At 44.2% G+C, this 26,050-nt stretch overlaps 3 protein-coding genes across 21 annotated transcripts in view; 2 read left to right on the plus strand and 1 right to left on the minus strand.

Moving 5' to 3' along the window:
- Window positions 1–557: 557 nt before the first annotated feature.
- Window positions 558–5,095, minus strand: UNC50 (unc-50 inner nuclear membrane RNA binding protein). Of its 2 annotated transcripts, none has more exons than XM_037376044.1 (6): window positions 5,008–5,095; window positions 4,225–4,505; window positions 3,604–3,724; window positions 1,618–1,757; window positions 1,440–1,541; window positions 558–865 (listed from the first exon to the last, which is right to left on the minus strand). In XM_037376044.1, the coding sequence occupies exons 2-6, from the start codon at window positions 4,502–4,504 to the stop codon at window positions 729–731; spliced, it is 780 nt and encodes a 259-aa protein (XP_037231941.1). In that variant the 5' UTR covers window position 4,505; window positions 5,008–5,095; the 3' UTR covers window positions 558–728. The 2 variants fall into 2 exon arrangements, with proteins under 2 accessions (XP_037231941.1, XP_037231942.1); XM_037376045.1 differs by having other exon boundaries at window positions 4,225–4,508; window positions 5,008–5,094.
- An 11-nt stretch (window positions 5,096–5,106) lies between these two features.
- On the plus strand, window positions 5,107–9,119 carry LOC119142743 (cytochrome c oxidase assembly factor 5). The gene is made up of 3 exons (XM_037376047.1): window positions 5,107–5,315; window positions 5,740–5,823; window positions 7,965–9,119. The coding sequence occupies exons 1-3, from the start codon at window positions 5,214–5,216 to the stop codon at window positions 8,004–8,006; spliced, it is 228 nt and encodes a 75-aa protein (XP_037231944.1). The 5' UTR covers window positions 5,107–5,213; the 3' UTR covers window positions 8,007–9,119.
- Window positions 9,120–15,515: 6,396 nt separating this feature from the next.
- The window catches only part of INPP4A (inositol polyphosphate-4-phosphatase type I A), a 131,102-nt gene continuing 120,567 nt past the window's right edge, over window positions 15,516–26,050 (plus strand). For 3 of the 18 annotated variants that reach the window (XM_037376061.1, XM_037376054.1, XM_037376056.1), the window contains exon 1: window positions 24,940–25,197. The gene's annotated coding sequence lies outside the window, so the exon portion shown is untranslated. Of the gene's footprint in view, window positions 15,540–24,937; window positions 25,198–26,050 lie in introns of those variants that run through there. The other 15 variants (XM_037376064.1, XM_037376065.1, XM_037376066.1 and 12 more) reach the window with 9 other exon arrangements.

Consider the following 26,050-nt stretch of genomic DNA (forward strand, 5'->3'; position numbering starts at 1 on the left):
GCCACAGGCCCACCCTTGTAGCCCAACTAAACTTGTACTCCCCTTCCATGTTCATTGACCCGCCACTCGTAATGGTGGATGTAGTAACACTCACTGGACTTCTAGAGATTGGGTTTAAAAACTTGCTGCTATATTTGGAAACCTGATATGGGTCATGTTAATTGTGCCTTTCATCACTGTTTCTTCTGTGTGCCAGTTGTCCATGTATATTTGAAGTAGTCATTAAAATAAATCTGTTCTCCAAGTTCTTTCATGAAAGGAGGGGACAGTTCTGTATCTCGAGACAGGTAATGTTGCTTTACCGTTGCAACACTCTAAGATCTGTACCTTCACACAGTCCCAAGGCAAGGTATTCCAATATTGTTCTGAAGTAAAACTGCTTTTTGGTGTCACTTAAAACCCTGATAATGTAGAGCTTATGCCAGTATGTGCAAAATATCTGCAGTAAGAGTTATGCTAAATAGACTTGTTGCAGTTAAATTTAAGCTACAGAGATGTACAAGTAAATTGTTTCTAGGAATGTACTGCAAAAGTATTTGAACAGAATTGCTAACATGTTTACTGTTGTAAATATTTTAATAAAAAAGGACACTTCAAACTTTTTTACACAATTATCTACAATAAAGAGAAATTTACAATCATTTACAAAATGTTCTTAACTTTTCCTTTACTGTCAAGACAGCTGAGATAAAAACAAAATAAACATTAGATACATGAAGTCCCGGTTTTTATTTCACTCTGTACTTATAAAAGGAACAAAGCATCTTGGTGAAGTTCCATCCACATGCTAATGAGATCAAATAGAGCATGATGAGAAGTGCAAACGGATACAGAAGAATAGCTGTGTTCTTCAAAAAGGGCAATGCTGAAACAGAAGCAACAATGAAGCAAGCGTAAAAGTAGTGTTCTTTCAAAAAAATGAGCTTTCAGATGGAACGGCCTTGGGGGAAGATGGCAAGGAAACACAGTACTGCTCTGCCAGCCTCCTTAGGAGGGCAGGTCTGTCATCTCTGCTCCACTTGTCCTACCACTATCACAGACTTGAAGAGTACCCGAGTTAATTAGTATAGGTAATACCCTGGGAAACTCTTTTACCTAAAACTGTTAGTCTTAACTCACTACAGAATTTTTATCCAATACAAACATTTTGAAGTGGATTAACAGAGGAACAAGAAAAACAAGTTGTGGCGCTACGGGTTCTAATACAAACAGGGAAGTTGGTATGGTGAAGAATAGAAATTCTTTGGTTATAATGTCCACCCAGCTGATAACAAATAATAGATGGGTAGATTTCTATCACACTTCTTTCACCACAAGGAAAGAATTACTTGAACACCCAGCTGAGCCTCTGCTTTAAACAGACTAAAATAAAATTAATAGACTAAAATCATGCTCTTGGTTTTAGTCAAACAAATAGAAAAGAAGTTGCCGTTACTCACCACTGTATCCTAGGAATGTCACATAGATATAATAGCCGATTGCAATCAGCCATAATGTATTCCCAACAAAATACCCAATCACAGAATCAGATATGATGACATCTGAAAGAGACAGCTGGTCTCAGCGGGTTTGATAGAGCACGATTTTGAAGCAGAGAAAACAAAATATTCTACTTACAGTTGATGAAAAACAGCTGGATAAAATGCAGAATGACAAGAAGTGGATAGAAAGCATTCAGGTGAACATCAAAGGCATATCCCCACTCCACATCATAGTCTCTGTTCTGCTGCTTCACCAAGTATTTATTAGAAATGAACCTACATGGAAAGATGAGAACGTTGTTAATGTGCATCTATAAAGCTGACTGACAAAACACTGATCTGAGATAGTAAGCCGTATGTGATCCTAACCCTCTACCCTGACAAAGTTTCTGCTATCTGGAAGGGAAATACGCGAGAATTATGCAGACCAGGCTACCATTACGATATTTGTGTTAAAACTGTAATCACATCCCTCGCGTTCAAGAGGCAGCTGAAAGAAACAAAATAGATCAGTGCTAGAATTACCAATGCATTTACAAGTTCTCAGGCAGTGTGCCACTTCTGTTTGTGTACAAACAGACATGACTTCAGGAAAGTGCTTGGGCCTCATCAGCACAGCTCGCTGATGGTTTATGTCACCTCTGCAGAAACGGGGCGCTGCACGGACAGGAAGGGCAGGTTAGCACCCTTAAGGTGAGCCCATTCTTACTGAAGAGAAGTGCTAACAGGATGTGCAATGCCTGGTGTTACAGACTAGAGAACAAACCTCACGACTGTGTTTTCTTCAGCTGAAGTTCTGCTGACATCAGAAAATTTATCCCATTTAGAAGAGGAACAAGAAGTCAATACATGCTCAGAAATAAGAAGCTAAGAGGCCTGAGCTTTCAAGGTGGCTTCCTTCGACACACTCTTTGTGCCAAGGGCAGGTCAGAGGCAGAGCCTGGGTTGCAAGGTAAAGCAAGGCAAGAAGGGGTTTAGGCTCGTTAGGAATAAGGGGGTTTTGAGAGAAAAAAAAAAAAAAAGAGGAAAAAAAAAAAAAGAGGAAAAAAAAAAGAGAAAAAAAAAAAAAAGGGGTGAGCCTGCACTAGAAGAGGGGACTTGAACCAGACTGGAGCCAGGTGACTGGTATTGAGGCCTAAAGGACAGGAAAACCAGCAGATGAATAGTCTTTCTGGTTCAGGAGACTGCATCCAGTGACAAACTGCTGCAGGATGGGCGGAAAGCATTACTCTATGCTCATCCCCCAAGCAATTTATGGGTTGCTGTCCCAGACAGGAGAGTCGGTCAGATGGACCTTTCACTTACCAGCTACAGTTCTTGTATGTGCCTCATCCTGAATTTTGCAACTACAATCGGGAGTTCCTGAGGTTACTGTAAGGAATCCATCCCTTTTCTGATTGGCATCAGTTTAAGGTGTCAGCTCCATTACTAAGGTGTCTTTTAGGTGCCCTTGCTTCCTTAAGTTCTTGGTAAAATAAAAATTCTTTCCTTGGCGCCCTTCCCCTTGCTACAGGGCAGAAGCACTGACCTGTCGTTTCATGGCTGACTTGCTGGTGCAGACACACCTATAAGGTGCTGAGAGGCCTGGGTTATAAACTGACTCACTATTGCCGCTACGCTTCTGTAAGTCTCTGGATATTATAGGATGAAACTCGCAGCAACTACCACCAAAGCAACAAAGCCAACATGCATGGGATAGAGCAGACATTGCTTGTAGTGCAAATAGCTAAAAACTTCAGCAAGAAGCATGGGTCAATTATATACTGCTCTATTTAAACCTAATTATCCTCAGGTTTACATTACTTAAGCTGTTCAATCAAAATAAGGAATGAAGAATTCTGATCACCACTTTTTTTTTTAGCATTATTGGTGAAGATTAACCAGCTCAAGAAAGAAAACAATCTGAAATGTACATCATAACACAGGCTTTCTAACATTCGTCTTTTCCAGGAAAAGACATGCTCATTTTTACAGCAACGTTTTGAAACAACAGCACAAAACCTATAATCAATACATACTTTTTAATTTTGACCCAAACAGAGAAGCAAGTTCTTGCAAACAGCAGAGGACTGTCTGTGTCCAAACAGCAACGCTAAGCTCAGTTTCAGACATCATGACTTACCACATTAGAGTTGCAATCAGGAGGCCAACGCCTACGCAGTCTATGAATACAACCCAAAGTAGCAGCTTTATTGTTTCAAAAAAACCCATGTCCAGCACAAATCCAAATCCCACAGTAGACACTGAAAGGAAAAAAAGATTATTAAAGTTAGCTGTTGAAAAGAAAGCATGAGCTCTTAACGTCCCAATAATACTTACTGCATTTGCAGCTCAGTCCAAAAATTACGAGACATTTTGTTTATAGCTTAATTCTGCAATATACAGAAACTCACTAGGGCTTTTATCATAAAAACAGTATTTTATCTGTAACATTCGGATAAACAAAATGTTCAGTATTTTTTAACTAAAGCGTTGCTGTGCAGCATGGGGTTTTATTCCTGTCCATAAAGTTACAGGGAATGACACAGTTTGAAATGTAACAGAAAATTAGTTGCAGTAGAGAGACAATTCAAGACTGCATGGTATTATTCATACCTCCTCTGTTTTCTAATGCCCACCTTAGCTTCCAAATGGTTAGGTCATTTTCTACTTCAATTAAAAGACAATCCATATAGACTGGTCCTTTTTGTGTGTGTGTTGTCAGAAGGGCCACGAGTGTCCATGCCTATTTCCCCGCACTCACCACAGAGCCAGATACTGAGGAGCACCAGGAAAGCCGGATCATCTCTCGCCCACTGGTCCTTGGTCTGTTTCCTGTAGTGAAAGTTCCTATAGACCCTCTGTGGCGATACGAAGAGGTATAGCATCTGCCAAAGGGCAAACTCAAAGTCCATCTGTCGGAAGTGGAGGAGCCTCCGCAGGTACTTGTAGCGTTTTGCCCCGGCCGTGTGCCTCGCAGCATCCCTGGGGCTCAGCACACCGTTGCCCTGGCTCCGGGAATTAAGCGAAGTGGTCGGCAGCATTTTGCTGGAACGGGAATTTCAGAAGATGCGTTTGGTTTCGCACGTAACGCGGGATAAAAGCAAAAAAAGCAGGCCGCACCGGCGCCCCCCGGCTCGCAGAAAACACGCCCGAGTGTACTTGCGCGTCTGCGGGCTCGGCCCAGGCAGTGCGGGTGCGGGGCGGCAGCGGGGGAGGCCCCAGGCCGGCGCCCCCCCGGCCCAGGCCCCCCCCCGCAGAGGTGAACCAAGGCGCTGAGGGCCGGTGGGCGCAGCCAGGGCCGGGTTACCGGCCTCCCCGGGTCGCTGTTGAGCGCCCCCGCCGGCCCTGCGCCGCCCGAGTCGACCCCCGCCCCGCAAACAGCCACCGCCTGCCCGCTCGCCCGGCGGGCCCCGCACCTCAGCACCGGGGCGGGAGGTGCCCAGCCCCGCCCCACCCCCCTCCCCTTCCCCGCAGCAGCCAGGCTCGCGCCGCCGGGCCCCGCACCGCTCGCCCCCCTGCGGGCGGAGACAGGACGGGGCCTCACCTGCCGCCCCGGCTCGCGGCGCGACCCCCGCCACACCCGCCGCCGCCCGCCGCCCTTCCGGCAACGTCCCCGGCGCAGCCGCCCCGCCCCGCCCCTTCCTGGAGCCGCCGGAAGCGTTGCCGGGGCTCCGGGCCGCAAGATGGCGGCTGCTGCCTGTTGCGGCGTGTGGGCGGGCCGCAGCGAGGCGTAGAGCCGGCCCGGCCGCCATGCCCAAGTACTACGAGGAGAAGGAGGAGGACGGGCGGGCCTGCGGGGGGGTGCGGGAGGACCTGCGGCAGTGCCTGCTGGACAGCCCCTGCGTCCTGCAGGTGAGCGCTGCTGCCCTCCCGGGACGAGCCCCGCCGCCCTCGGCCCCGCCGTCGCTGCCGTTGAGCCCTGAGGGACGGCGCCCCGAGGGGCCAGGCCGCAGGCGGCCGCCGTGTGAGCCGGCCCCCGCCGCGCCCGCGGCCTTCCCAGGCGTAGGGGCCGGCTTCTGGCGGGGGGAGCTGCTGCCGGGCCCGGGGGGAGGCGGCCTTCCTCTGGCGTGAGCCCGCCCGCGGCGGGGGGGTGTTCTGTCGCGCCTTTCGAGCCTGCCAATTCCTGTTTTAAGCGGGTTAAGCGATTTAAGAGGAAAGAGCGAGTTACCGTACCGTAGCAAAACCCCGAGCAGGCCTTGTCTGAAGTATTTTAATGTCTCTCCGACAAGCTGCAGAAATCCATTAAGTTTTTGATCTTTTATTTTCCATCTAACAGGAGAACAAAAGCCCTAAACAATGCCTGAGGGAAGGACACTGTAGGAGTTTGCAAATGACGTTTTTTGCATGCAAAAGATCGATGGTAAGTGTTTGTGGTGTGTTTGCTGTTAGCAGCCTGAATTCTTGCTGTCCTTTTCCGTTTTCTGAAGACCACTTTAATTCAGTAAAGCTGGGGTCGGTCAAGCAGAACAGGTCTTGCCTCTGAATTTAGTACGCTCCTTTTCATGAAGGAAAAACAGAGTTGCAGAGTATGAAAAAGATGGGGAAAATGTATATTTGGATTGAATTAGGCTTAGAATGTGACATGAGGTGGACCCCACCCCACCCCCTATTTTAATACTTGTTTTGGTAAAGCTTTGGTTTAAACAGTATCCGTAGATCAGTAATTGTGCGAGAAGATACTGATAAGCTAATTTTTGTCAGTGGAGCCATTGGAAGAGGTGTGTGTAGAGAACTTCTAGTTGAAAAGGATATTCTGTTAAAAAAAGCGACTTTCACTCTTGAACCAGGCTCTTGCGTTCAGGTTGTGCTGTCATTGATTTTCTTGGAGGACTTGAATTCATGATCGGTAACACTTTTGGGAGTTCTTATATAGTGAGCTATCAAGTATGATAGCAAGAAGTCAGTTTTAAAAACGTAGTTAAAGTTTCTCTCATGATGGGAGTTCCTTGTCCAGAAACATCTTGTGTTACTCTGGCATTTAAAAAAGGAGTTAAGGTGTGGTAAAGATGGTATCAAAACTTTCTAAGCATGGGTAGTGCAGGGCTCGTTTTATTTTAGCAAATGTGATTACAAAATGAAGAATATACAGCTGAAACTGAACCTAAAATTTTTCTTCCATTCTGCGTGATTTAAGTCACAGTAGCTTTTTGTACCTCTCCTTTATGAACTGTATTAATCCATAAAGTGACAAAAAATTAGTTCTGTGGACAGGAAAAAAATGCTATGTACTTAGTGCTTGAAGTACCTATTTGACCCTGCAATAGCAATATAGGTGTCTCCAGATGATGTGCCTGTCTTTCTGCCAGTAGGTTCTTAAAGGAGCCTGATGAAACTGAGTTTCTAGCTAATTGTCAGCAGTCATGTGGGAAGAGGCCTGGCTCTTGCATGTCTCTATTTAACTGCCCCAAATTCTAAGGCTGATAAGTGATATTTTTCTGGTCCTGTTAACTCCGTAAATTTCAAGAATTGTGCTCTGCCAAATTTGTTATTTGGTGTAATAGTGAGGCTTGAAGAGTATCCAAAACCAAGTTAAACACTAAATGCAGATATAGTTTACAATATGCTAAAGTCATTACAGGTTTTGCCTAGATACTGTTTTGTGTGCAAGGAAATACAGTGTCTTAGCATAGGAGTAAACTTTAGTACACTTTAAAGTAGGTACAAGTTTGAAATGGAAGCTGCTTGGTTGTTGGACAACCTGTGTCATTGTGTAGTTCAGTTATTTAAAGATTTTGCGACTGTTCTGAGTTCTGAAAGAGGCTTAGTTAATGGAGGTAGAAGATACCTCCTCAATCTAATACCTGAATTGCAATCTGTAACTGCTATCTTCAAGACTGACTTATCTAAATTCAGAAGAATTCTCTTAAGATTTGAAGTATCTTTTTCTGCTGCACTGAGAAAGAACTTGCAATTTAGCTTCTGTAAGTGTTGCACTGTAGCTTTTATTGTAGCTTTTATTGTAGCTGTACTGTAATTTTTTGCCTTTCATTAAATGCTTTTTTGTAACAGCCAAGAATAAACCTGCAGATTTTACAAGCTGAATATTATTTCAGGCTTTATTTCTTTTTTTACCAGAAACTTCTTGTATTTAGTTATCACTGTCCTCACTGACATTTGCAGTGACTCCCACTTCAACCCAATCTGAATTTTCCTCCTTCAGCTTACCAGTTAAGTTTGGAAAACCAGATCTAAGCAGATTTACACTACCTTGTTTTCATGTGTTCCTTGCCATGCTGTTCTGTCATTTGTGTTATCACGCTGTTTATTTTAGAATGCACAGGATGCTTATCACATATTTTGTGTGATACTTAAAATAATACAAAGTCTGTTTCATTGGAAGAACCCTGTGGTCTGTTTGCTACATCACTAATTTTCTTTACAGTGGTTTCTGCTTTATTCTCTGCTTTCTTCTGATGTTTCAAGGGGCCAAGATAGCACAAGCACTCTAAAGTGTTTCTTTTGCAAAATATATGTTTTTAATATACTGACTTCAATTTTCAGTTGGATACCAGAGCAAGATTCAGAGGAAGGAAGGGGTACTGAAGTCCTCGTGGAGACTCAGCCATGGGAAGTCAGGGTTCATCAGCACTTTAAGCAAAACGGAGACTAAAGTAAGAAGATTGTATCTGCTGCATCCTTTCATGCAGGTTTTTTGTGGAAGGTGTCTACTATATCTGCTCCTGAGTATTCCAATAGATTGACCTGGATATGCATTTAAATGTTAAAAAGATGAGCATAAACTGCAAGTTCTGGCCAAAATGGATATTTGTCATGCACTTGCAATAAAATACATAAAATCCAGAATAAGCTGCAGAAGGTTTTTGAAGTGAAGTTGCCTTTTGTGATTCTACTAATTCTGATCATGTTTTAATATTACAAATAATACAAGACACAGAAGTGGGAGTTTACTTGACTGGTATCCCAGAGGGTACCTCAGGATTTTTCAGAGGTGAGGAGTTGACCAAGGTTGTGAAATCTCTGTGCAAGCTGCTTCCTCCCCAGTAGGTTTGTTACCCAATAAACCTGCAGTAGTAGGAGTGGTGATGTTTTTGCAGTCCCACATATACAAGGCTGGCGTCTCTTTCCTTTTACTACAGATTCCATGTAATGTGATGATTGATGTACATGGTTATTAGTACAGTCTAGGCTTGTTGGACATCTAGATTAAAATTTGGTTACTCTAAATTGAAAGTTGTCTGATTTATCGTTCGGTAATTGGTCTTCTTGTTGTTTTGACACAAGTGCAAGAGAACTACAGAATTATTCTAGTCAGTGACTTGAAAGCTGTATGCCTGGATTGTGTATCTTTGGATGGGTGAAAGGTGTTCCTTAGGCTAACGGTTAAGGAGACCATGGCCACTTTTACTGGGTTTTGGAAGTATTTGCAACAGTATTTAAGCCACTCTGAGATGACCCGGAATGAGTCTGCATTTCTGCATTATTTTCCAAGCAAGTGTCTAAATACTAATCCAAACATAAGTACAAGTGAGGGATGATGATCTGGACTTAATTGTGTTTATGGGAAGACGTGTTCTACAAATTTACTTTGTGAGCATTTTTCTTGGTGTTACTTTCTGAATTCTATGATTTGCTTTATGGATGTAAAAGTTTCAAATTTCCCTCCATATTCATATAAATGGTAACTAGTTTCTGCTACTTGCTCTTCCTTTAGAATTCTTTGTGCTTAGTCAAATGTTATTGTAGTTTCATAAGTTATAAAACAGCTGCAGTGAAAAAGTGAAGAAATTAATAGAGGAAAATACTGCTTTGCTTTCCTTTGATCGAGGATGACTGTGGCAGATCTGTCTGCAGCCATGACAGTGTTCTTTGAGACCTACATAGTAACATCTATCAATTAGTGTCTTGCCTCACCTTGTTAAGGAAGTGGGAGTTGTGGGGGTAACAAGCATTAAATAGTGCTTAAGCCATGACTATGGTTGATATGTGCTGGTTCTGTGTAAGGATTTGTTTCTGAAGAGTATTTCTCTTTCCTTCCTTCAGTGTCTTTATCTCCTTCCTTCTCTGTCTTTTGAAGCCTTTAAGAAATAAATGGTAGTGCAACTCTTATATGTGGAAACAAATAACTTCAGACAAGGTGATTAGAAACAAGATCAGGAAATAGCGAGAGGTGAGAGAGTCATAATAATTTCTTTTCTTGGCTAAGCTTATAGCCATGTGACTGATTTAAATTTCATCTGAACAGATGCTCGCAACATTTATTGTTTGTAAAACTGATGACTTCAGTGAATGAGTGCATGTTTATTGTTTCTGTCTGTCTTAAGCAACTGCTCTGTGATCAAAGTATGTTTATATTCATTGTATGTGTATTATTTTTGCGATTGTAAATCAACACAGATTTCACATTTTCATGTCCGTTGATCGTGTAAAAGCTAGTTTCTTTGTTGAAGTGCTGTAAACATCCTTTTGTTTTCTGCAGCCTAATTTCTCTATTATATCTTTACGTATGCTAATATTGATGTCTATGAGAATATTCTTAGCTTAGCATTCTAATTTCAAAGTACTACTCACAAGCTTTCTCCATGGGGGGAAGAAAAAATAAAAATGGGAGTAAAACCAAATTCAAAGCCACTTGACATGCAATTAAATGTCAGTTAGAGAGAAGAGTGGGAATGGTGTGTGGGTTTGGTAGTCAGGGACACTTCTGTGGTCTATCCTGCCTTAGTGGACTGTGGGCTTGATCGTTCAGGTGATCTGTTCCTTTTTCAGGTGTAATCACACAGCCTCACCTAATGGTGTTGCAGCAACTCCTTTTGGAAAGGAACAGACAACTAGTTAAAGTTATTTTTAGTAATTGGCTTTATCTAGTGGAGATCAAGTGTTAAAATTAAACACAGTGTTTGCTGTTGGACATTTAAGGATTTAATAATTGATTTAACAGAATACATGTATTATTTGAGCAAATAGAATCTTAGTGTTGAAACTTCCTAAGGGTTCACTAGGCTATCCAGGACAGTATAAAAATACATATAATATGTATCAAAATACTGACTTGCTTGAGAGACTCTCATTGTTCAAGTCCAGTATTGTGTAACATAATATTCTGTCTAAAAAGGACTATATAATTGCCTTGGGATTTTGAGTACTGTCCTGCTTGAGAGCTATGAATGTTTCTTGTGTGAAAAAGAATTTGTTTTGTTAATGGAAAGCCCTAGGTACTATGAATTTGTGTATTATAATTTTGGCATTTTTCCTAATGCACAAAATGTTTTTATTTGAATGTGTTGATATTTTTAAGTCTCACACCTTGTGCTATATCACTGGCTTTTGTTAAAAAAAATACATATATATTTCTAGACTATGGTAGATTTTGTAAGACTGAACATGCAATGTATTTGAATCTGTGAAATTGAACTGCTGAGGACAAAAGGTTGAATCGTGCCAAAAGGCTCTTGCTGGTTTTAGGATCACAAATATATGCATTGCTAATAATAATTCATGTTAAGTACAGGGTGCAGTCTGCAAAAACCTTTCACTGCTGCTCTCACTTCTCCCATTTGTTTAAATCGTGGCAGAGTCAAAGGGTGCTGAATGCTGTTGAGATTCACGTTGCAGACTGTGGCGCTGTCAGCATTAGGACCTGTCTGTGTTACTACATGTAGTTTCATCACCTAACATGTTCTCTCCGTGGTCCACTCCTACAAACACGTTTCTACTTACATAGCTGTAAATGCATGTTGTAGAACTACTGGCGTGCTTATTGTGATAAAAAATAGGCCATAGTCATTTACTCTGGTTTAAAATTTTTTTTGGTCCTTAACTTTATTCTTTCATTACGAGCTATAAGCATGTAGTTTAAGCAGAATCTATTTAAAGACCCATGTGTAGGTATATTAAAAAGTGAAAGTGGTTGGTGTTTAACAAGTATGCATGCATTTATTATTTAAGTTATACCTCTTAAAAGGAAAGACAGAACATCCATTTAAAAAAAAATACTTTTGAAAGCTTTTCTGCTTTTGGAATGTGTGCATTTGTATTACAAAGAACTTCATTATTCCCTGGTTGGCATAAGAAATTGGTTGTGTATTCTCTCTTCACTTTTAAGTCTCTGGGGAGGAGCTGGTTGGATGATAATGGTTTTTTCCAAAGCAAACTTTAAAAATTACTATTATTTTGGTGGAAGCCTGGAACAAACTAGGCTGACACCTGCTCTTCAGGAGAGGGCTAAGTGTCACAAAATGTAGGTGGCAAGCAGGATCCATTTAAGCCTTTGGTTGGAAAACTTAGAACAGTAGCAGCTTTGTTGGCATGAAGAATTTCACAAGTACTCAGGCTGCCTTGTCACTTGGTGTGTGGTCATTTAGGATACGCGTGTGTGTTCTAAATACATATCTTGTTGTCTAAAGCTGAGGGGCATGGCAGTTCAGTTTCTGTCATAAACTGTAGTTGACAGTGTGGTAACCAGAAGCCTTAAGATCCTTTCTCCTTTTTCTTCCAAATGTTCATGCTGAATTATCTGTCTCTGGATGGCTTTGCTGCAGGTATCTTCAGAAAATTATTAACCAGTTATTTCTGTAAGTGGTATGCCTCACAATGTCTTGGTTGACGCTCTGTAGAAGAAAATTCTGTAAACATGGAGAGCAGCTTCTTGACATAGACTCTGCTTTATTTTCAGGTTGTACAGTAGGCTGATTAATAATGCCCTTAAACACTGAAAGGAGAAGAAGCAACAAGATTGGCATTTTAATAGCTCCTTAAGGATGTCAGTATCAGGTGATATATTTCAAGTAATAATTATTTTAATAGATAAACATTGAAATAATATTTTTATGTCAAGCTGAGGTGTGTTTGCCCTGATGAAAGCTTTCACGTGCCGTGCTCTTTCTTTGCCTGTAGGTCCTAATGGGCTGCAGTGAAATGGAAGGGGATAATTTCTTAAAAGATTTTTAGTAACAGAGGAAAGGATACAAGCTAATCTCTGTGATTTAGAACAAGATACCCAAACCTATTTTTGCAATATCGCTATTGTTAGTTTAAAAGGAGCTAGGGAAAAGAAGCGAATATAGAAATTGGCTGGTAATTCCTGAGTTCTAATGCTAAACTTTGTTACTGTAAAATTGTATTGTGTTGTCCTTCATTATCATGAAGGATGAGGAATACAGATGCTTTCTATCAATATATGGCAGGAATTTTTGAGGCTTTTTTGGTGGAGGAAGTTTTGAAGTTGTTCTTGTACACAGGTCACACAGGTCTAATAATTTGTTATTATTGCTATTGCTGGTCTCAGGCTTTTGGTTCTGTATCACCTGTCCCTCTGTCTTGGCTATAGCAGGATGTTTTTTTAAATCTGAGTGGGAAGAAATCTGTTACAGGTTGTTGGATTGCTGGCATACTGAGGAATATGAGGGTGAATAGACAGTGTGCTGAGGGGTTCGATAATCAGATGGGTAAATTTTTGCATTACTTAATATAAAGGCAGAGACCGCATAAAGCCCTTTATTGACTGAGACTGGACATCTGGTGGAGTGTCCCTGCTTTATATTAGCAGTTAAGGTAAGACAGGGTAAGGCAGTTTGACACCCTTTGTCTAGTCTGACCTCCTGTGAAGGTTTTTATGCTAGAGGAAGGTGTTAGCCCTTGGAAAGGGCATAAAATGTAATTGTTTTCTTTTGTTAGTATATTTCAGCAGCTAGTAATCTTCTGTTAAAAGCGCGTGTCTGTCTTGTGATTAGAATTTGACTTCAGCTTTCACTAACAGAAGAAGGGGAAGGGATTGCTCTGCAAGACAGGTCAGCAGTATCTTGTATTTTCCTGCTGGGTATGCATTTAAAACTAAAAAATAATAATGAAATAAAAATAAAAATGTGTGTCTAATATTTTTTGATTAAATGTATAGATTGACTTCCTAAAATCTTGTGTTATGCCTGTCTTCCTTAGTCCCCTCACAAATTTGTAATCTTCTTTTAAGGACATAACCCCCTGTTACGTTTTTTTTTCAGTGATCTACATATAGGTAAAATCTCCTCTTTCTTTGTACACTGTTGACTGTGCTTCCAAGATGCATGTCACACTTTGACAAAGCATTAAGTTGGCATCTTGTCTTCAGTTCTTTATCCATTATGACTCCAGAGCCTTTCCTGGAGTCAGTAGTTTTTCACTTTGCTGTTTTCCAAGTGTTCAAGGTATGGCTTTTTGTTCTTTTCCTGGATTTATAACCTGAGATTTGGCGACAAAAAAAATAATTTTTTAACATAATGCTTTATCAGCTGGTCCCGATTGTTTTGTTTACCACAGTGCCAGCTTTTGTGTTGTCCGCAAATACAATCAGCAGTGAATTTATACATGCTTCCACATCTTTGAGGAAGATGTTGAATCTGCTTATACCTGGTAATGGTCCCAGGGCAGTTCTTCGAGTATCTCTACTCCAAAACAACTCCCCTCTGACAGTTTTTGAGGTTTGTTGCGTAGGTTTTCTTAAATCAAACAAATCTATAATCTTACAAGAAAATCAGGTAAATTAAAAACCTGCCTTCCCTATGCATTTGTGCCCCACTGGCTTTTCTCTTACTTTGCCCTGGGTAACTCTCAGTGCTCTGCCTATAAATAATGTGGTTCTCCGCATCTTCCTTCAATGCTGGGGCAATGTACACGCCCTTCCCATCCGTTGGGTTTTGGTGCTGTTTTGATTCACTGATGCTACGTGAACATCAGTAGTAAACATTGTTCTTTCAGGATCCCTGGTGGGGAGTTGTCCAAGCCTGTTGTCTTTAAAAGGCTGTGGTTTGATTGATGATGATGAACGTTGTCATCAGCTACAAATAAACTACAGTGTTTAATGTGCTTAATGCTGTCAAGCTCTGTATTAAAATTGAAGGGTGCTAGTGACAGTGTCTGCTTGCTTTCTAGCCAAGTATTTTTATGAGGATGGCTTTCAGCTTGCACAGTATGTAAAGGAACTCCTATTTTGTCTCCATTTTGTTTAAAAACACGGCATGGTTCATTAACTTTGTGCTAAACTATGACCAAAGATAAATGTTAAAAACAGCTTATGGTTCTGTGTGATTTTGAAGCAGAAGTGCTTGCATGGAATTTCACCAATGACAGGTGGCAGAAAAGTGAAAAATTAAAGCTGCATCGCCTGGCTTTTCCACCCAAATTCGGATCATATTGAAGATTTGAGCTGGCAGCTCCCAGCATTGGGGAAGTGCAACAGGCCAATTAAAATTCTTGCACTAGAGCGGTGCTGGGGCTGGCTCGGCTGGTACTTGGCAGCAGTCCTGCAGGTCATGCGCGGCTGGCTGGAGGAATCCAAAGGAGCGTGTCTGTGTGCGCCTGGTAATATCCCACTGCAGTGTGTTTGTGGCACGTGGGAGCCCCTCCTACCTCCTGGGAGTTCTCACAGCGTAGCTTGTGAGTAACCTGTCGTCGTCTTGGTGTTTGTGCACCGTGCGAAAAATAATGGAATGAGCCAGAGGCGGGCGGTGCCCTCTTCTTACTTTCTTTCAAATGACACCGGAGACGGCTGGAGCAAGTTAAATCCCCCCCGGATAGCAATGGTGTAGAAATGAAGCGAAGGGGCCCAGACTCGGGCTGTACAGCAGTTTCAAGAGATGTAGCGGGCTGAGCCCGCTGCGGTGCAGCCCCCGAGGGGGCGCGGGTGCGGGTGAGCGGAGGAAGCGCGCTGTTAGAAAAGGGAAAAACACGGCGGGCACCGCGCGGGGTACGGCTGAAACTTCATGGCCGCGGTGGGGGCGCGTCCCGCAGCCGTGACGTTCTCCTTCTCGGGGTCCGCGGGTCCTGCCGGCAGACGGGGATAGGGGCGACGCCCGGCCTCCGTCTCGGGGGTCCCCGCAGCCGGCGGTGGCGGCGCACGCAGAAGCGGGGGCCGGCCTCGGTAACGGCAGGCGTGCTGGAAGCCGGCGGCGCCCAGCCCCGGCGGGAGGGCCGTGCCGCTGCCACCCTCCCTGCCCGCCCCCCGCGGCGCGGCGCGGAGGGGCGGGGCGGGGCCGCCGCTCCCGGTGCCGTCACGAGCGGGCGGGCGCCGGCGCGCAACGGGCCGCCGGGGTGCGGGGCCGGGGGCTGCCGCGGGGCGGGGCCCGGCGAGCCGGGGCGGCGGAGGTGAGCGAGGGGCAGCCGGGGGGCTCCGGCCGGGGGCTGCCGCGCCGCGCCGCGCTGCGCTGCGAGGAGGGGGCCGGAGCGGGAGGGAGCGCGGCGGGGGCCGGGGCCGGCGGGGCTCTCAAGGCCGAGGCGGGGAGCGCCGCTGACAGCGCGCGGGGGGGCGGCCGTTGGGCGGGGGGCGCCGCCGCTGGGGGCGTCCCGGGCGCGCACCGCCGAGCCCCCATCTTGGGGCGGCCCCGGCCCCCGCTGTGCGTCGTGCCGTCGCGCGGTCTCGGCCATCGCTGTGGTGGCTTTGTCGGGGGGCGCCAGGGGGCTGCGGCTGCGGCCTCGCCGCCGGTGAAGGTGCGTCCTGAGCCCCCGCCTGAGCCGGGCCGGGCCCGGCCGCCGTGTGTGAGGCGGGGCGCACGGACAGCGGTCTCGGGAGGAGATGCGAGAGGGAGACGTCAAAAAAAAAAACCAAAAAAAAAAAGAAAAAAGGCGAAGGGATGATGTTGCTTTTAATATGTGATTCGGGGGGCTGTGTGCTTGAAAGCTCCTGTGCGGTCCCGCGCCCAGATGTTTTTACGAGATCTGCGCCTTCCGGCGCTAGCCCGGGCGCTGCTCGCCCGGCTTTGTGCTCTGGGCGTGTGGCGCAGCGGCCGGCGGGCTCCGCGCCCCCAGACCCGTCCCCGCGGCGGCAGGGTGGCCCGCGGCCGGGCGGTGCGGCGGTGCCTGGGCGGCGCGGCGGGGAGCGGCGCGGGGCGGCGGGGCCCGTGAGCAGCGCTGCGCCCGCCGCACCTGCGCGCTGTGGCAGTGGGGGGTCGCGGGCGCGCTGGGGGCGCAGCAGGCCCCGTGCTGGGGGAGCTGCGCGCTCGGGGTCGCCAGCGGGAATCTGAAAAAGCGAAGGGCAGAGCCACTGCGGCCCGGTGGCGTGTGGTGCGGCCGGGCTCGCTCAGCAGTGCTGCTCCGGCGGCGATGCTGACCTTCGAGGAATAGGAATCGGAGAGCAGAACCTGGCGAGCAGAGTGTGCAGCGGGAAGTGACGGGATGCTTAAGAACATTTAACCTCCCTTAAGTTGTTCCAGATTGGCTTTTACGATGCCTTCCCGGTGTAGAGAAGTCTTAAAAGGCAACAGATTGTATGTTTAGTTTGGTGCATATTTCAGATTTTTGCCCATGAATTAAGCTAGATTATGGTAGTGAGTTACAGTAGAAATGCTTTTGCCCTGCCTTTGCAGTACAGGTGCACCATCATCCGTTTCACGTGGCTTTGATGGAGCAGTGTAAGAATGAAGTTGCAGCTTTGTCCCAGGGGTGTACATGTTCCTCCATACAAGGAGTAAAGCCAACATATGCAGGTTAGTGCTCAGCATGGACTACATAGATGGTACAGGGGCTTTTGTCTGGACTATGTTGCCAGTAGCTCTTCATCTGCAGACCAATATGATTATTTCTGCAGAAGTCTGTAGTATTGAACTTGTCTATGTTGGCAGTAAAGAGCCAGCTGGGAAGGTCTTGCTGGGTTACTTTTCAAGCAACAGAAGCAGAGACACTTCTGTGTTTGTATGTCCTCAAACTCTAAAGCAAGGGAGATGAGGTAGCAGAACCCTGTTGTCCTGAAAGCATGATTATTAGTTTCCCCTCGAGGAACCACCATTTGCTAATGCTTTTTTTCAAAGACTCTTCATTTAAAAACTTACTAAGTTTTTGTCCTGCTTCTGAAGATTTTATTTCAACGGGCTGTCTTGCTTCTAGGAACTCAGAAAATGCAGTATCTTGCCAATTTTTTTCACAGGTCTATCTGTCTGACTCTCGGTGCAAATGTTAGGCAGGAACAAATGGGAGGGTGGGGTGCGACATACATGTATTTTTGGCAAGAACTTTAAATTTGGTATTCTTAAATTTAGAAGTTCTGGCACTTTCCAAACTTTGAGGTGGGTGTGACCTCTTTTATTCACTGCTCTCTGCTGGCAGTACCAAGCTGTTACCAGCTCGTGATTTCAGTGCTGTTTTCAAGTATCTCTATCTAGGCTATATACATTTTTCTTGAAACATGACAACTTTACCTGTGATTTAATTTATTTTTAATCAGCTAATTTTGACTTAATCTGTAGTGGGTGGTAGCTTGTAGGGATCCATGGAGAAACAGTCCCTGCCAAAATGTGGCAAAAGAGCTGTGTGATCTTCAGAGGGCGTTTGGTTCTGTTACTGAAGACAGTGACCTCTGCAGAAGTTTACTTGTCTTGCTTGCTGTCAGCTGAGACAGAAGCCTGTACCCCTAGTAGGGCAGTAGAATTTTCAGTCTTCAGATCTCAGATATATGGAAGGTTGGACATCCTCAGTGGTCTCTCAGACCTGTTTAAGTCCAGTCTGGTTGCACAGGTGCTGTGTTAAATGGAAGAAGTTCTCCCTGTGGAGTGAAATGGGTGCTCTGTTTCCTGTATGTTCTGGGCTCCTTAATCTCCATATTATTGTACTGGAATTAGGAAGGAAAATAAGAAGGCCAGGGACCCCTTTTTGGTTTTCGTTTCATTGTTAAGATTTAATTAAGGCTTCTGGCATGTACTTTGTTACAGCAAATTTTCATTACCTAATTGCTAGTACATAAAATACACCTTTAGAATATAAGACTACCTCTTGGACCCACTTTGTAGATTACTTGTTGGAAAAACTTCCGTGTTTCTTTCCAGTATGTGGGGAGCCATTGCCTTGCTTGGAGATGAAGTTTGAAACCTCTACCTGTTGTCCTTGAAGAGAGAGAGGAGATAAATAATGCAGGCAGCGTGGCTCAGAGCTCTCTTACACGCTTTTTGCTTCTGCTTGTCACTTCCCATCCTGTTTCTTTTCTGACAAACTGGATTTCCTCTCTATTGTTGGGTTATCTACCTAAATCTCAAACAGACATCCTTTGCAGAAACGCTGTTGAAAAATGTTGACCTTGGAAGAAGAAAGCTTTGGAGTGTCCACGTCTGTCAGAGAGATAGGCATAGCCTCAAATGTGTTTAAATCATACCTTTTGCTGCTTAACCTAATATGATAAGCTCTTTACTATAGATGAAGTTGATTCTTCTGACTTGTGGTTAGGAGGATTTTCCTTTTCCCACTTCACAGCTGCTTCCTGCTGCCGCTGCTCTCCTTCCTTTGCTTCCCATGTTGCGTTCTCTGCAGCACTCCGGTTACTGTAGGGGAAGTGTCGCCACAGATTGGCAGTGTGCGAGGCAAAACCAAGGAAGAACCGTGGCAAAGCAGGTTGAGAACGAAGTGTGGACCAAGTGAAGTAAGGAATATAACAGGGGCATTTATAAATTAGGGACCTGACTGAGAGGAGGGCATGTGTCTGGGCTGCGCAGGGATGTGGTAGGGTCATAGCCAGCTTTTGTGGTTTGTATGGCTTGTGGTGAGGGAGGTGTGCAGTAGATAACAGAAGGTGAACTCCCCAGACTTCCCCAGCAGTTGCTGCTGTATTTTCCCTGTTTCAGAAACTGGGGTTAAGGATGTTGCATCTGTCAGCACAGGTGGATGTTGAGCTGCCACTTCTGTCAGCCCACTGAGCCAGCCACTCTTCTGTCTCACAGAGGAAGGGAGGTGCCAGCACTGCAGAAATATGTTAGCCCTTCTTGAAAACAACGTTTAAAAGCTGTAATAAAGTGTATTCACTCAGCAAGAAGGCTATCCCTGGCTGTTTATACTTCCACTGAGTGTGAATTTTATGGTATTTTTACCAAATATGCAATGAAGAGTAAATAGGGGGATTAAAGTACCAAGGTACATCCGAACTTGGCTAAAATCATCTTGATGAAATACGGGAGGGTAACAGTTTCCCCCCTGATATTCAGGCAAGTTCAGGTCTTGATCTTGGATGTAGGAGACTTTCTGCACAGCTTATGGAGTGAACATGTGCATCTGTATTCACTGAAAGTGCTCACGACATACAGCAGTGAGATACCACTAAGACCTTACATGAAATAACTTCAAAATGGTATTTTGAAAAAGACATCCGTGAGCTGTTAGGTGTAGACTTGGCCCACTTGTGGGAGTATAACCCCTTTGATAGTCTTGTATTTTTCATTAAGGCCTGCATCTTGTTTGTGGCCTACCGCTCTTGCCATGCTGACGGAGAAGCCTGCTGTGTGAGAGGCGACGCTGTCGAAATACAGCTGTATTCTTCCAGCTTGTTGCAGGCAGAACAGATTTTGTGGAGGAGATAACTGAGCGAGGTGAAAGGGAGTAAGAGGCATGGGAGAAAAGGAGTGTACATATAGAGGGGGGACATGAAGGGAAGAGCAGGGAGGATGAGAGAGTAGGTGGCCCACAGGGGAAAGAGGAGAGTGATAGAAAAATGCACGCGGTGTGTTTCTGATCTATGTTCATAGCACTCTCCGGTGGAGCACTTCAAAACTGTAGTTTCTGCAAAAAATGTTTCTGTACCTGTACCTCCAGCTGGTGTGTGCCTGGGGAGAATGCAAAAGCAGGGGCTAGGCTTTAGAGCTGGGCTTCCCTGGCATATGCATCCTGGACCCAAACATATGGGAAGCACGAGGGGCTGTGCTGCTCTGAGTGAGAACCTGCAGACAAGGGCCCGGTACGGGGTTTGTGTGCTGCTGACTGCCATTGCTGGATGCTTTAGAGAAGCTGGGGTTGTCTGCTCTCACATGCAAGAAGTATGGAAATAAGATTCCATGTGCAACCTCAGCTCTCTGTTCTATGCTGTCTTCCCAATAAGCAAGCCCGCTTGCTTGAGAAAATAATATTTTTTACCATCCCTCTAAACTTTTATAAGAATAGTTATTCTTTCCAAGATATGACTAATTACAGGAAGCGTCTATGTACAGATGTTGCAAATCTTCAGAAACTGCACGCCTCAATTCCTTGGGGCAGTTTACAGCTAAGATACCCTTGCTGCAGTGTAGCAAACTGTACAGAATTCTATAAATATAATCAGTGCCTGCGAATGCCTTGCAAATGCCCAGTTTCTTCCTTTTTTACAAGGCTAAGAAGTCCAGGTTAATTCTGTGTTCGAGCAGCTGTTTTACCAGGCGGTACCCAGCTGTATCACTGAGGTTTCCATAACTTCCTTGCAGTTACAGAAGCACTTACAAGCAAAATGAGCTGTGCTTAGAAAGAATTTGATGCTTGGAATTTCTCCTTGCGATGAGTAGGACAAGTCTTTAAGGTAAACAGTGGAGGCACAGAGCATACTAGATTTGCTGAGGATTTGTTCTTCCACTCATTCTCTGTCACTAAATCTGTTGTGTTGGGGAAAGTGCAGTGCTGTACTTACTGCTGGACTTACTGCTAGGGTTAGGCATTGGATCTTTCTGTAATTCTGGTTTGTGTTTGTTTAAGCCTTAACCCTTGCAGTCTGAAGTGCGGTTTCAGGCTTTAGAAGAAATTTTCAAGAATTGTCCAGTCTTTAAGACTTATAATAAGACTTCAGAATTAAATTGCTTTGTATAAGGTGTCTTAAAAATACTTGCCTGCTTGGAATCTGTGCTGTTCTTTTTCTGCGTTGTCTCTGTGATGACCGGTATTAAGGGAGTAGTTTTTCTTAGGTTGCTAAGCCTCTAATTGTTCTAGTGCTCTTTAGAAAAACAACTTGAGGTTTTTTTGAGTGTTGCTCAGAATGAAGTAGTTATTGGTAGACCCTCTCATGATATGCACCCCACCCCCCCACCCCACCCCCGTTATCCACCTGGATTTCTCTGTGCATCTTGCGGTGTTTTGTCTTGTCTTGCCACGAACGGTTCTTTTGATCCTGTAGCTACTTTTAACATTCACTCGGCTGAAAATTACTGTGCCTCCCACAGCAGGGCAGGTGGAAAGAAATGTGTGCCTGCACTTCAGCAACTCTAGTGCAAAGTTCAGTGGCTTAATTTAAACTGTTGGTTTGACATTTCTGAAGAGCGGTCCACTCAATCTGGTCCAGTGACTTTGCTTGGGAGGCCATAAACTTGAACAGCAGCGTGGTAATATCTTCAGTCACCAGAGCTACTTGCCTAGCTCAGTGTGTGCCACTTTTTGGTTATATTTTTACCATAAAGCGGTAAGTATTAGAACATTGTTAATTTTGATAGCAGTTCTGAAAATGTCAGAATTTACTGAAGATTACAGCATTTGTTTTTAAAAAGGTGCTTGTGTATTGTCTTGTGGAAGATGCTATGTATAAAATGAAAAATCTGGGATGAGTCTTCCTGTCCAGGTCCAGAAATCTGTAGAGCATTTCTCAGGTGCTTTGTGAGTACGGACATCGTCTGCACAAGAGAATTATGCTGTGGGTATCTTAACCCTTCCAGTTTTTATGGGTCACTTTTTAAAGTTTAAAATTGTACAGTATCACACAGACAGATATAGCAACAATTAATACGAGACCAGTAGATAATACTGTCAGTAGAAAAGTCACGTATGTCTAGCCATGTTTAAAAGTCAGTGCACAGCCGAAAGCTAGGAGGTAGCCTTGAGTGACAAACTTAACTCCCTGTGCGCTTGTGAACTTGCTCTGCTGTCCAGTTGCATACTTCTAGAAACATGGATGAACATGGTCCTTGAGGTTTTCTAGTCGTCATAACTATTGCTCCCAAAGTGTGGGTGAATCATCTCTCACAATTTCTGGGATTGGCAGAAGCGTGGAAGTGTTTGGCATTATTGGTTCCATGCTGAATGCGAAGCAGTGCTGCCCCAGACAAACAAGATGGTTATAGGCCGGAAGACAGTATTTTAAACCACAAGTGACCTACCCTGCTGACACAATAGCTGACTTAAAAGATCAGTCCATGTAACCACAGTTAGGCCTCATGGGTTCCAATTACGCTGAAACTTTACTTAGGTGATCTGCTCCTCTGTGTTGTATTTAATGCACAGGAGGGGCCTAATGTGGGGATGAACCATGCAGTCAAGGACATCAGTGAGTGTAACAGCTTTATTTGTTGCAGAAATTGGAAGTTGTACAGTGATCAAAACAGGGGGGATTGAAGGAAGAGCAGGACAAGGTGGTTTTCTAAGTGAGAGCTGCATCCTTCTGGAGGCCTGGGACACAACCCTACCGCTCCCCGCAGTTCCTGTGTGGTGCAAGGCAAGTCTTTAAAAATTGTGCTTTTGCCATTGGTCAATATTTCTGGGTTTGGATGCCTGATTTAAGATCCAGTTTCAGTTTTACAGAACTGCTAAGCCCTCCCAGCTATTTCTTCATATGTTACGTAAAAGACTGTATACTTCCAAAGTTGAATCATGGAATGTCTTGAGTCGGACATCCCAAGCTAGTTGATACTTTATTCTTTCTGCAGAAGAAGGCTGGTTCTCCCTTGAAGTCTGCGTCCAGTATCTCTCCCATTCCCACAGCTGGTTACCAGCCTCCTTGCATCAGCTTAGGCTGCCTGCCTTGGGTTTCCTGCTGATGCTGCTTCTCCAGTGTCTTTGATCTGCCTATACCTGTCTGTTCCTCAGCTCTTTATTGCAATGATTCCTCCCAGCCAAGTAATTTCTGACTTTATTTCTACCCCCAAACTTCAGTCCTGGTCTTTTGACACCTTCGTTTTCTTTAAGCCAACTTTGCCAGTATTGCTCTTCAGATCTATTACTCCTTCCTCTGCTCCTTTGGTTTCGTTGTTTTTCCCCACGCTTTTGAATTTGATATTTCTTTCATAGTCCCGAAGGTTTGTCCTGAGATACAAGGTCTGTTGGCCCAGTTCAATGTTCAACCAAACTGATGTTGAATGTTTATTAAAAGAAACTGTTTTCTGAACCCCATGGGCTGGAGCAGTGAGCCTGCTTATAGGGCAGTGCATGTGCGCTTAGGTCACCTTTGGAAATCAGGAGTACTCAGTTTTTTGGAATCTTTGGAGATTTTAGTTGTGAGTGAATCTCTACAGGATCTGTGTTTACTGTGATTTTTAAAAGAATTTGGGTAGAAGGGAAAGACTGCCAGTTTTTTTTGTTTTTTTAAATTTATGCAAAACATTGTTCCTTTAGCCCTTATTCTTGGCAGCAGCTGAACTGTTTTAGCTGAAGCTAGTGATTATTCTTTAAAAATCAGTCTGAGGCAAACACTCAGCATGAAAAATTTCTGGGCACACACTTTGGGAAAATGTAAGCCACTGAAAACAGTCTTTTAAGAAGTGGAGTTGAACAGCCATAGTTATGGGTGGTGATGCTACTGGTCCCACCTTCTGATTGCTTCTCTCTTGCTGAAGGATTAGAAAGTGCTTCACAAAGTGTTAATTCACTTCGTATGATCCTCTGTGTCTCAGCTGTTGTGCAGTGACACAACAGCATCATGTTTGGCATGCAGTGGCATATAAGAGGTTTTAAAACAATGTGGGACTAGTGATGGCATATAAATGACTTGTCTGTTAGAAAATGGGGGAAATCTTGCATAGCAAGGAACTGCTTTCAATGTAGCCAGAGACTTTCCTACTCTTCCCCTTTTAGTAAGAATGGTGGAAATGTTGACTTGCATCTTCGTATATATGATATATATCAAAACTATTTCTCTCCCCAGGCAATGTACCTTTCCCAAACAACTGTGAGGAAGCATTTATTGAGCACTAACTCAGAACGTATGGGTACTGCCATCTAAGTTGTCTGCATTACTTAGGGTTTTTTTTCAAGTAATAGACAGACTTCATCTTACAAAGAATATAAGAGTTGAGAAAACTACATATGCTCTGACTGAATCTTTTTGACAGTATGTTTCTTTTGGCAAGAACAGATTACCCAGGAATAGTTATTTTTTCCTGTTGGTTTGACCCAATCTATATTTTAGTAAAATTACCCTTTCCAAGAAGTATCAGTAAGAACTGTATTTCTGGTAGAAGTACCAGCGGCTACAGGAGCGGTGCCTGAGCCACAGGCTTCCAACGTGATCTGTAGATTTACTGCTTCTCTTGAGCTAGAGATGGATATGGAACAGGCCTTGTTAATTCTACATCAGGTTCTCACATAGCTTTCTATCTTTGTGATTTCTGCGTCACGGTGTCTGAAATGTTCTGTACTTAATACATTAACGGTAGGTTACTGTTCTGTGTTCCCAAGAGGCTTTCCAGCTGGGAGCAAGTAATCTGTTATGACCAGAAGGTTATAGACTCTATAAAAAGAGAGCACAGCAGAACAGTCAGTCAAGAAATCTATGTGAAAGCTTCTATAATGAGTGAATCTGCAAGGAGAGTTTTGGATGTGTGTGCTCTATTCAATTTTGAGAACACTTCAGATTAAATGTCTAGTTAATATGTTGAATGAACATGCTTACATGAGATATTTAGCAGTTCTCTTGTATAGCCTAAGTAGCCCAGTTACAGTAGAGCAGTAAGTGTCCAGGTGCTGTCAGGAACTGGGAGCTTCAGTACCTTGCAGACTTGGATGTGAACTGAGCAACTGTATTAAAATCTTGTAGGTAAAGGAAGCATGCTGCTGAAAATGGACTGGTGAGATGTAAATGAAGCCATTAGAAGTCATCACAGGCTCACTGTTGGCTCTTTGTATGTGAACTGTGCCGCTTTTCAGTGACTGCATTATGCCTGTTACTTCTCAACAGGATAATACCGCCCTGGGAGAAGAGACGCTGGTGTAGTGGAGGCTTCTGCTCTGTTGTGTAGAAGAAACTCAGCAATTAGAGTAGCTGCTAAGCACAGGGAGACTTTTGAGAGCTGCTCTAAAAACACTGCTCTTCAGTCCCAGCAGAAAGCAGGTATGTGGGGAGACAATGGGGAATGAATTGTGAGGATCAGTGTTTTTCTAGTGAGATATCCCTTCTCAGGAAGAGCAGTGAAAACTTCTGCTGTTTTGTTATGTGGAATGTCATGTCTCATCTAGATGTTTCAGGGGCTAAAGACCTGGCATAGGAATAAAAATTCTTTATTTCTGTGGTTCTCTTAGGTTGCATCCTTGTTCTGTTTCCTTTCTGTTGCTCTGAAGGGATAAAAGCAAGTTCCCCCCTGGTTTCCCTTACCTCAGAGTTATCTCAGGGTGCTGCACCTCGGAAAGTACTACGTTAGTTCTTACTCTTGGAACAGTAGTGTCCTGTTGTATTACCATCTTGCTGTAGCAGTCCAGGGTTGCTTTGAACATCTCTCGTCTAGCTTTGGAGCATTAAAATCCCCAAAATATTTGCTCCTGGGGTGTCTTTTGCCGTGTGAAGAAAGAAGCCAGCAACACAGTCCTCTCCACTGACATATATATGAACAGGATAGTTCATCCCAGGAGTTACCATTGGAACCTGCCTTCCCTTCCACACCACGTCTGACAGGTAGGGGCTGGAGAGAGTCACAGTGGTACAGTAGTTCTTCTGCAAGGGTGCTCCTGAGGGTAGAAATTTACTTTGCTGTAAGTGCACCTTTTTCTCCCTCCTACTTCCTGCTCCAGAAATTTGCATTTGAGACAGGCAGCTGATGATAGGAGGGAAGGGGAAACAGTTATTTGAAACAGGTTGTGAGAATCCAGTGAAAGGTTCTTTCAGGAGAAGCCATGGTGGTCATGTCTCCAGTAAAGTAAGGTCATGAGTAATTGTCTCTAGAACAGAGGAGGTCGTGAAGCCTCACTTT

This window comes from Falco rusticolus, chromosome 2, assembly GCF_015220075.1.
Source record: "Falco rusticolus isolate bFalRus1 chromosome 2, bFalRus1.pri, whole genome shotgun sequence".
Classification (NCBI taxonomy): domain Eukaryota; kingdom Metazoa; phylum Chordata; class Aves; order Falconiformes; family Falconidae; genus Falco; species Falco rusticolus.

Coding starts and splice junctions, on each gene's coding strand:
- UNC50 (XM_037376044.1), bottom strand. CDS start 4,504: ATGCTGCCGACCACTTCGCTTAATTCCCGGAGCCAGGGCAACGGTGTG. Junction 1,542..1,617: donor CCAGCTGTTTTTCATCAACT/GTAAGTAGAATA, acceptor TGTCTCTTTCAG/ATGTCATCATATCTGATTCT. Junction 866..1,439: donor GACATTCCTAGGATACAGTG/GTGAGTAACGGC, acceptor CTTCTGTTTCAG/CATTGCCCTTTTTGAAGAAC.
- LOC119142743 (XM_037376047.1), top strand. CDS start 5,214: ATGCCCAAGTACTACGAGGAGAAGGAGGAGGACGGGCGGGCCTGCGGG. Junction 5,316..5,739: donor ACAGCCCCTGCGTCCTGCAG/GTGAGCGCTGCT, acceptor TCCATCTAACAG/GAGAACAAAAGCCCTAAACA. Junction 5,824..7,964: donor TTGCATGCAAAAGATCGATG/GTAAGTGTTTGT, acceptor TTCAATTTTCAG/TTGGATACCAGAGCAAGATT.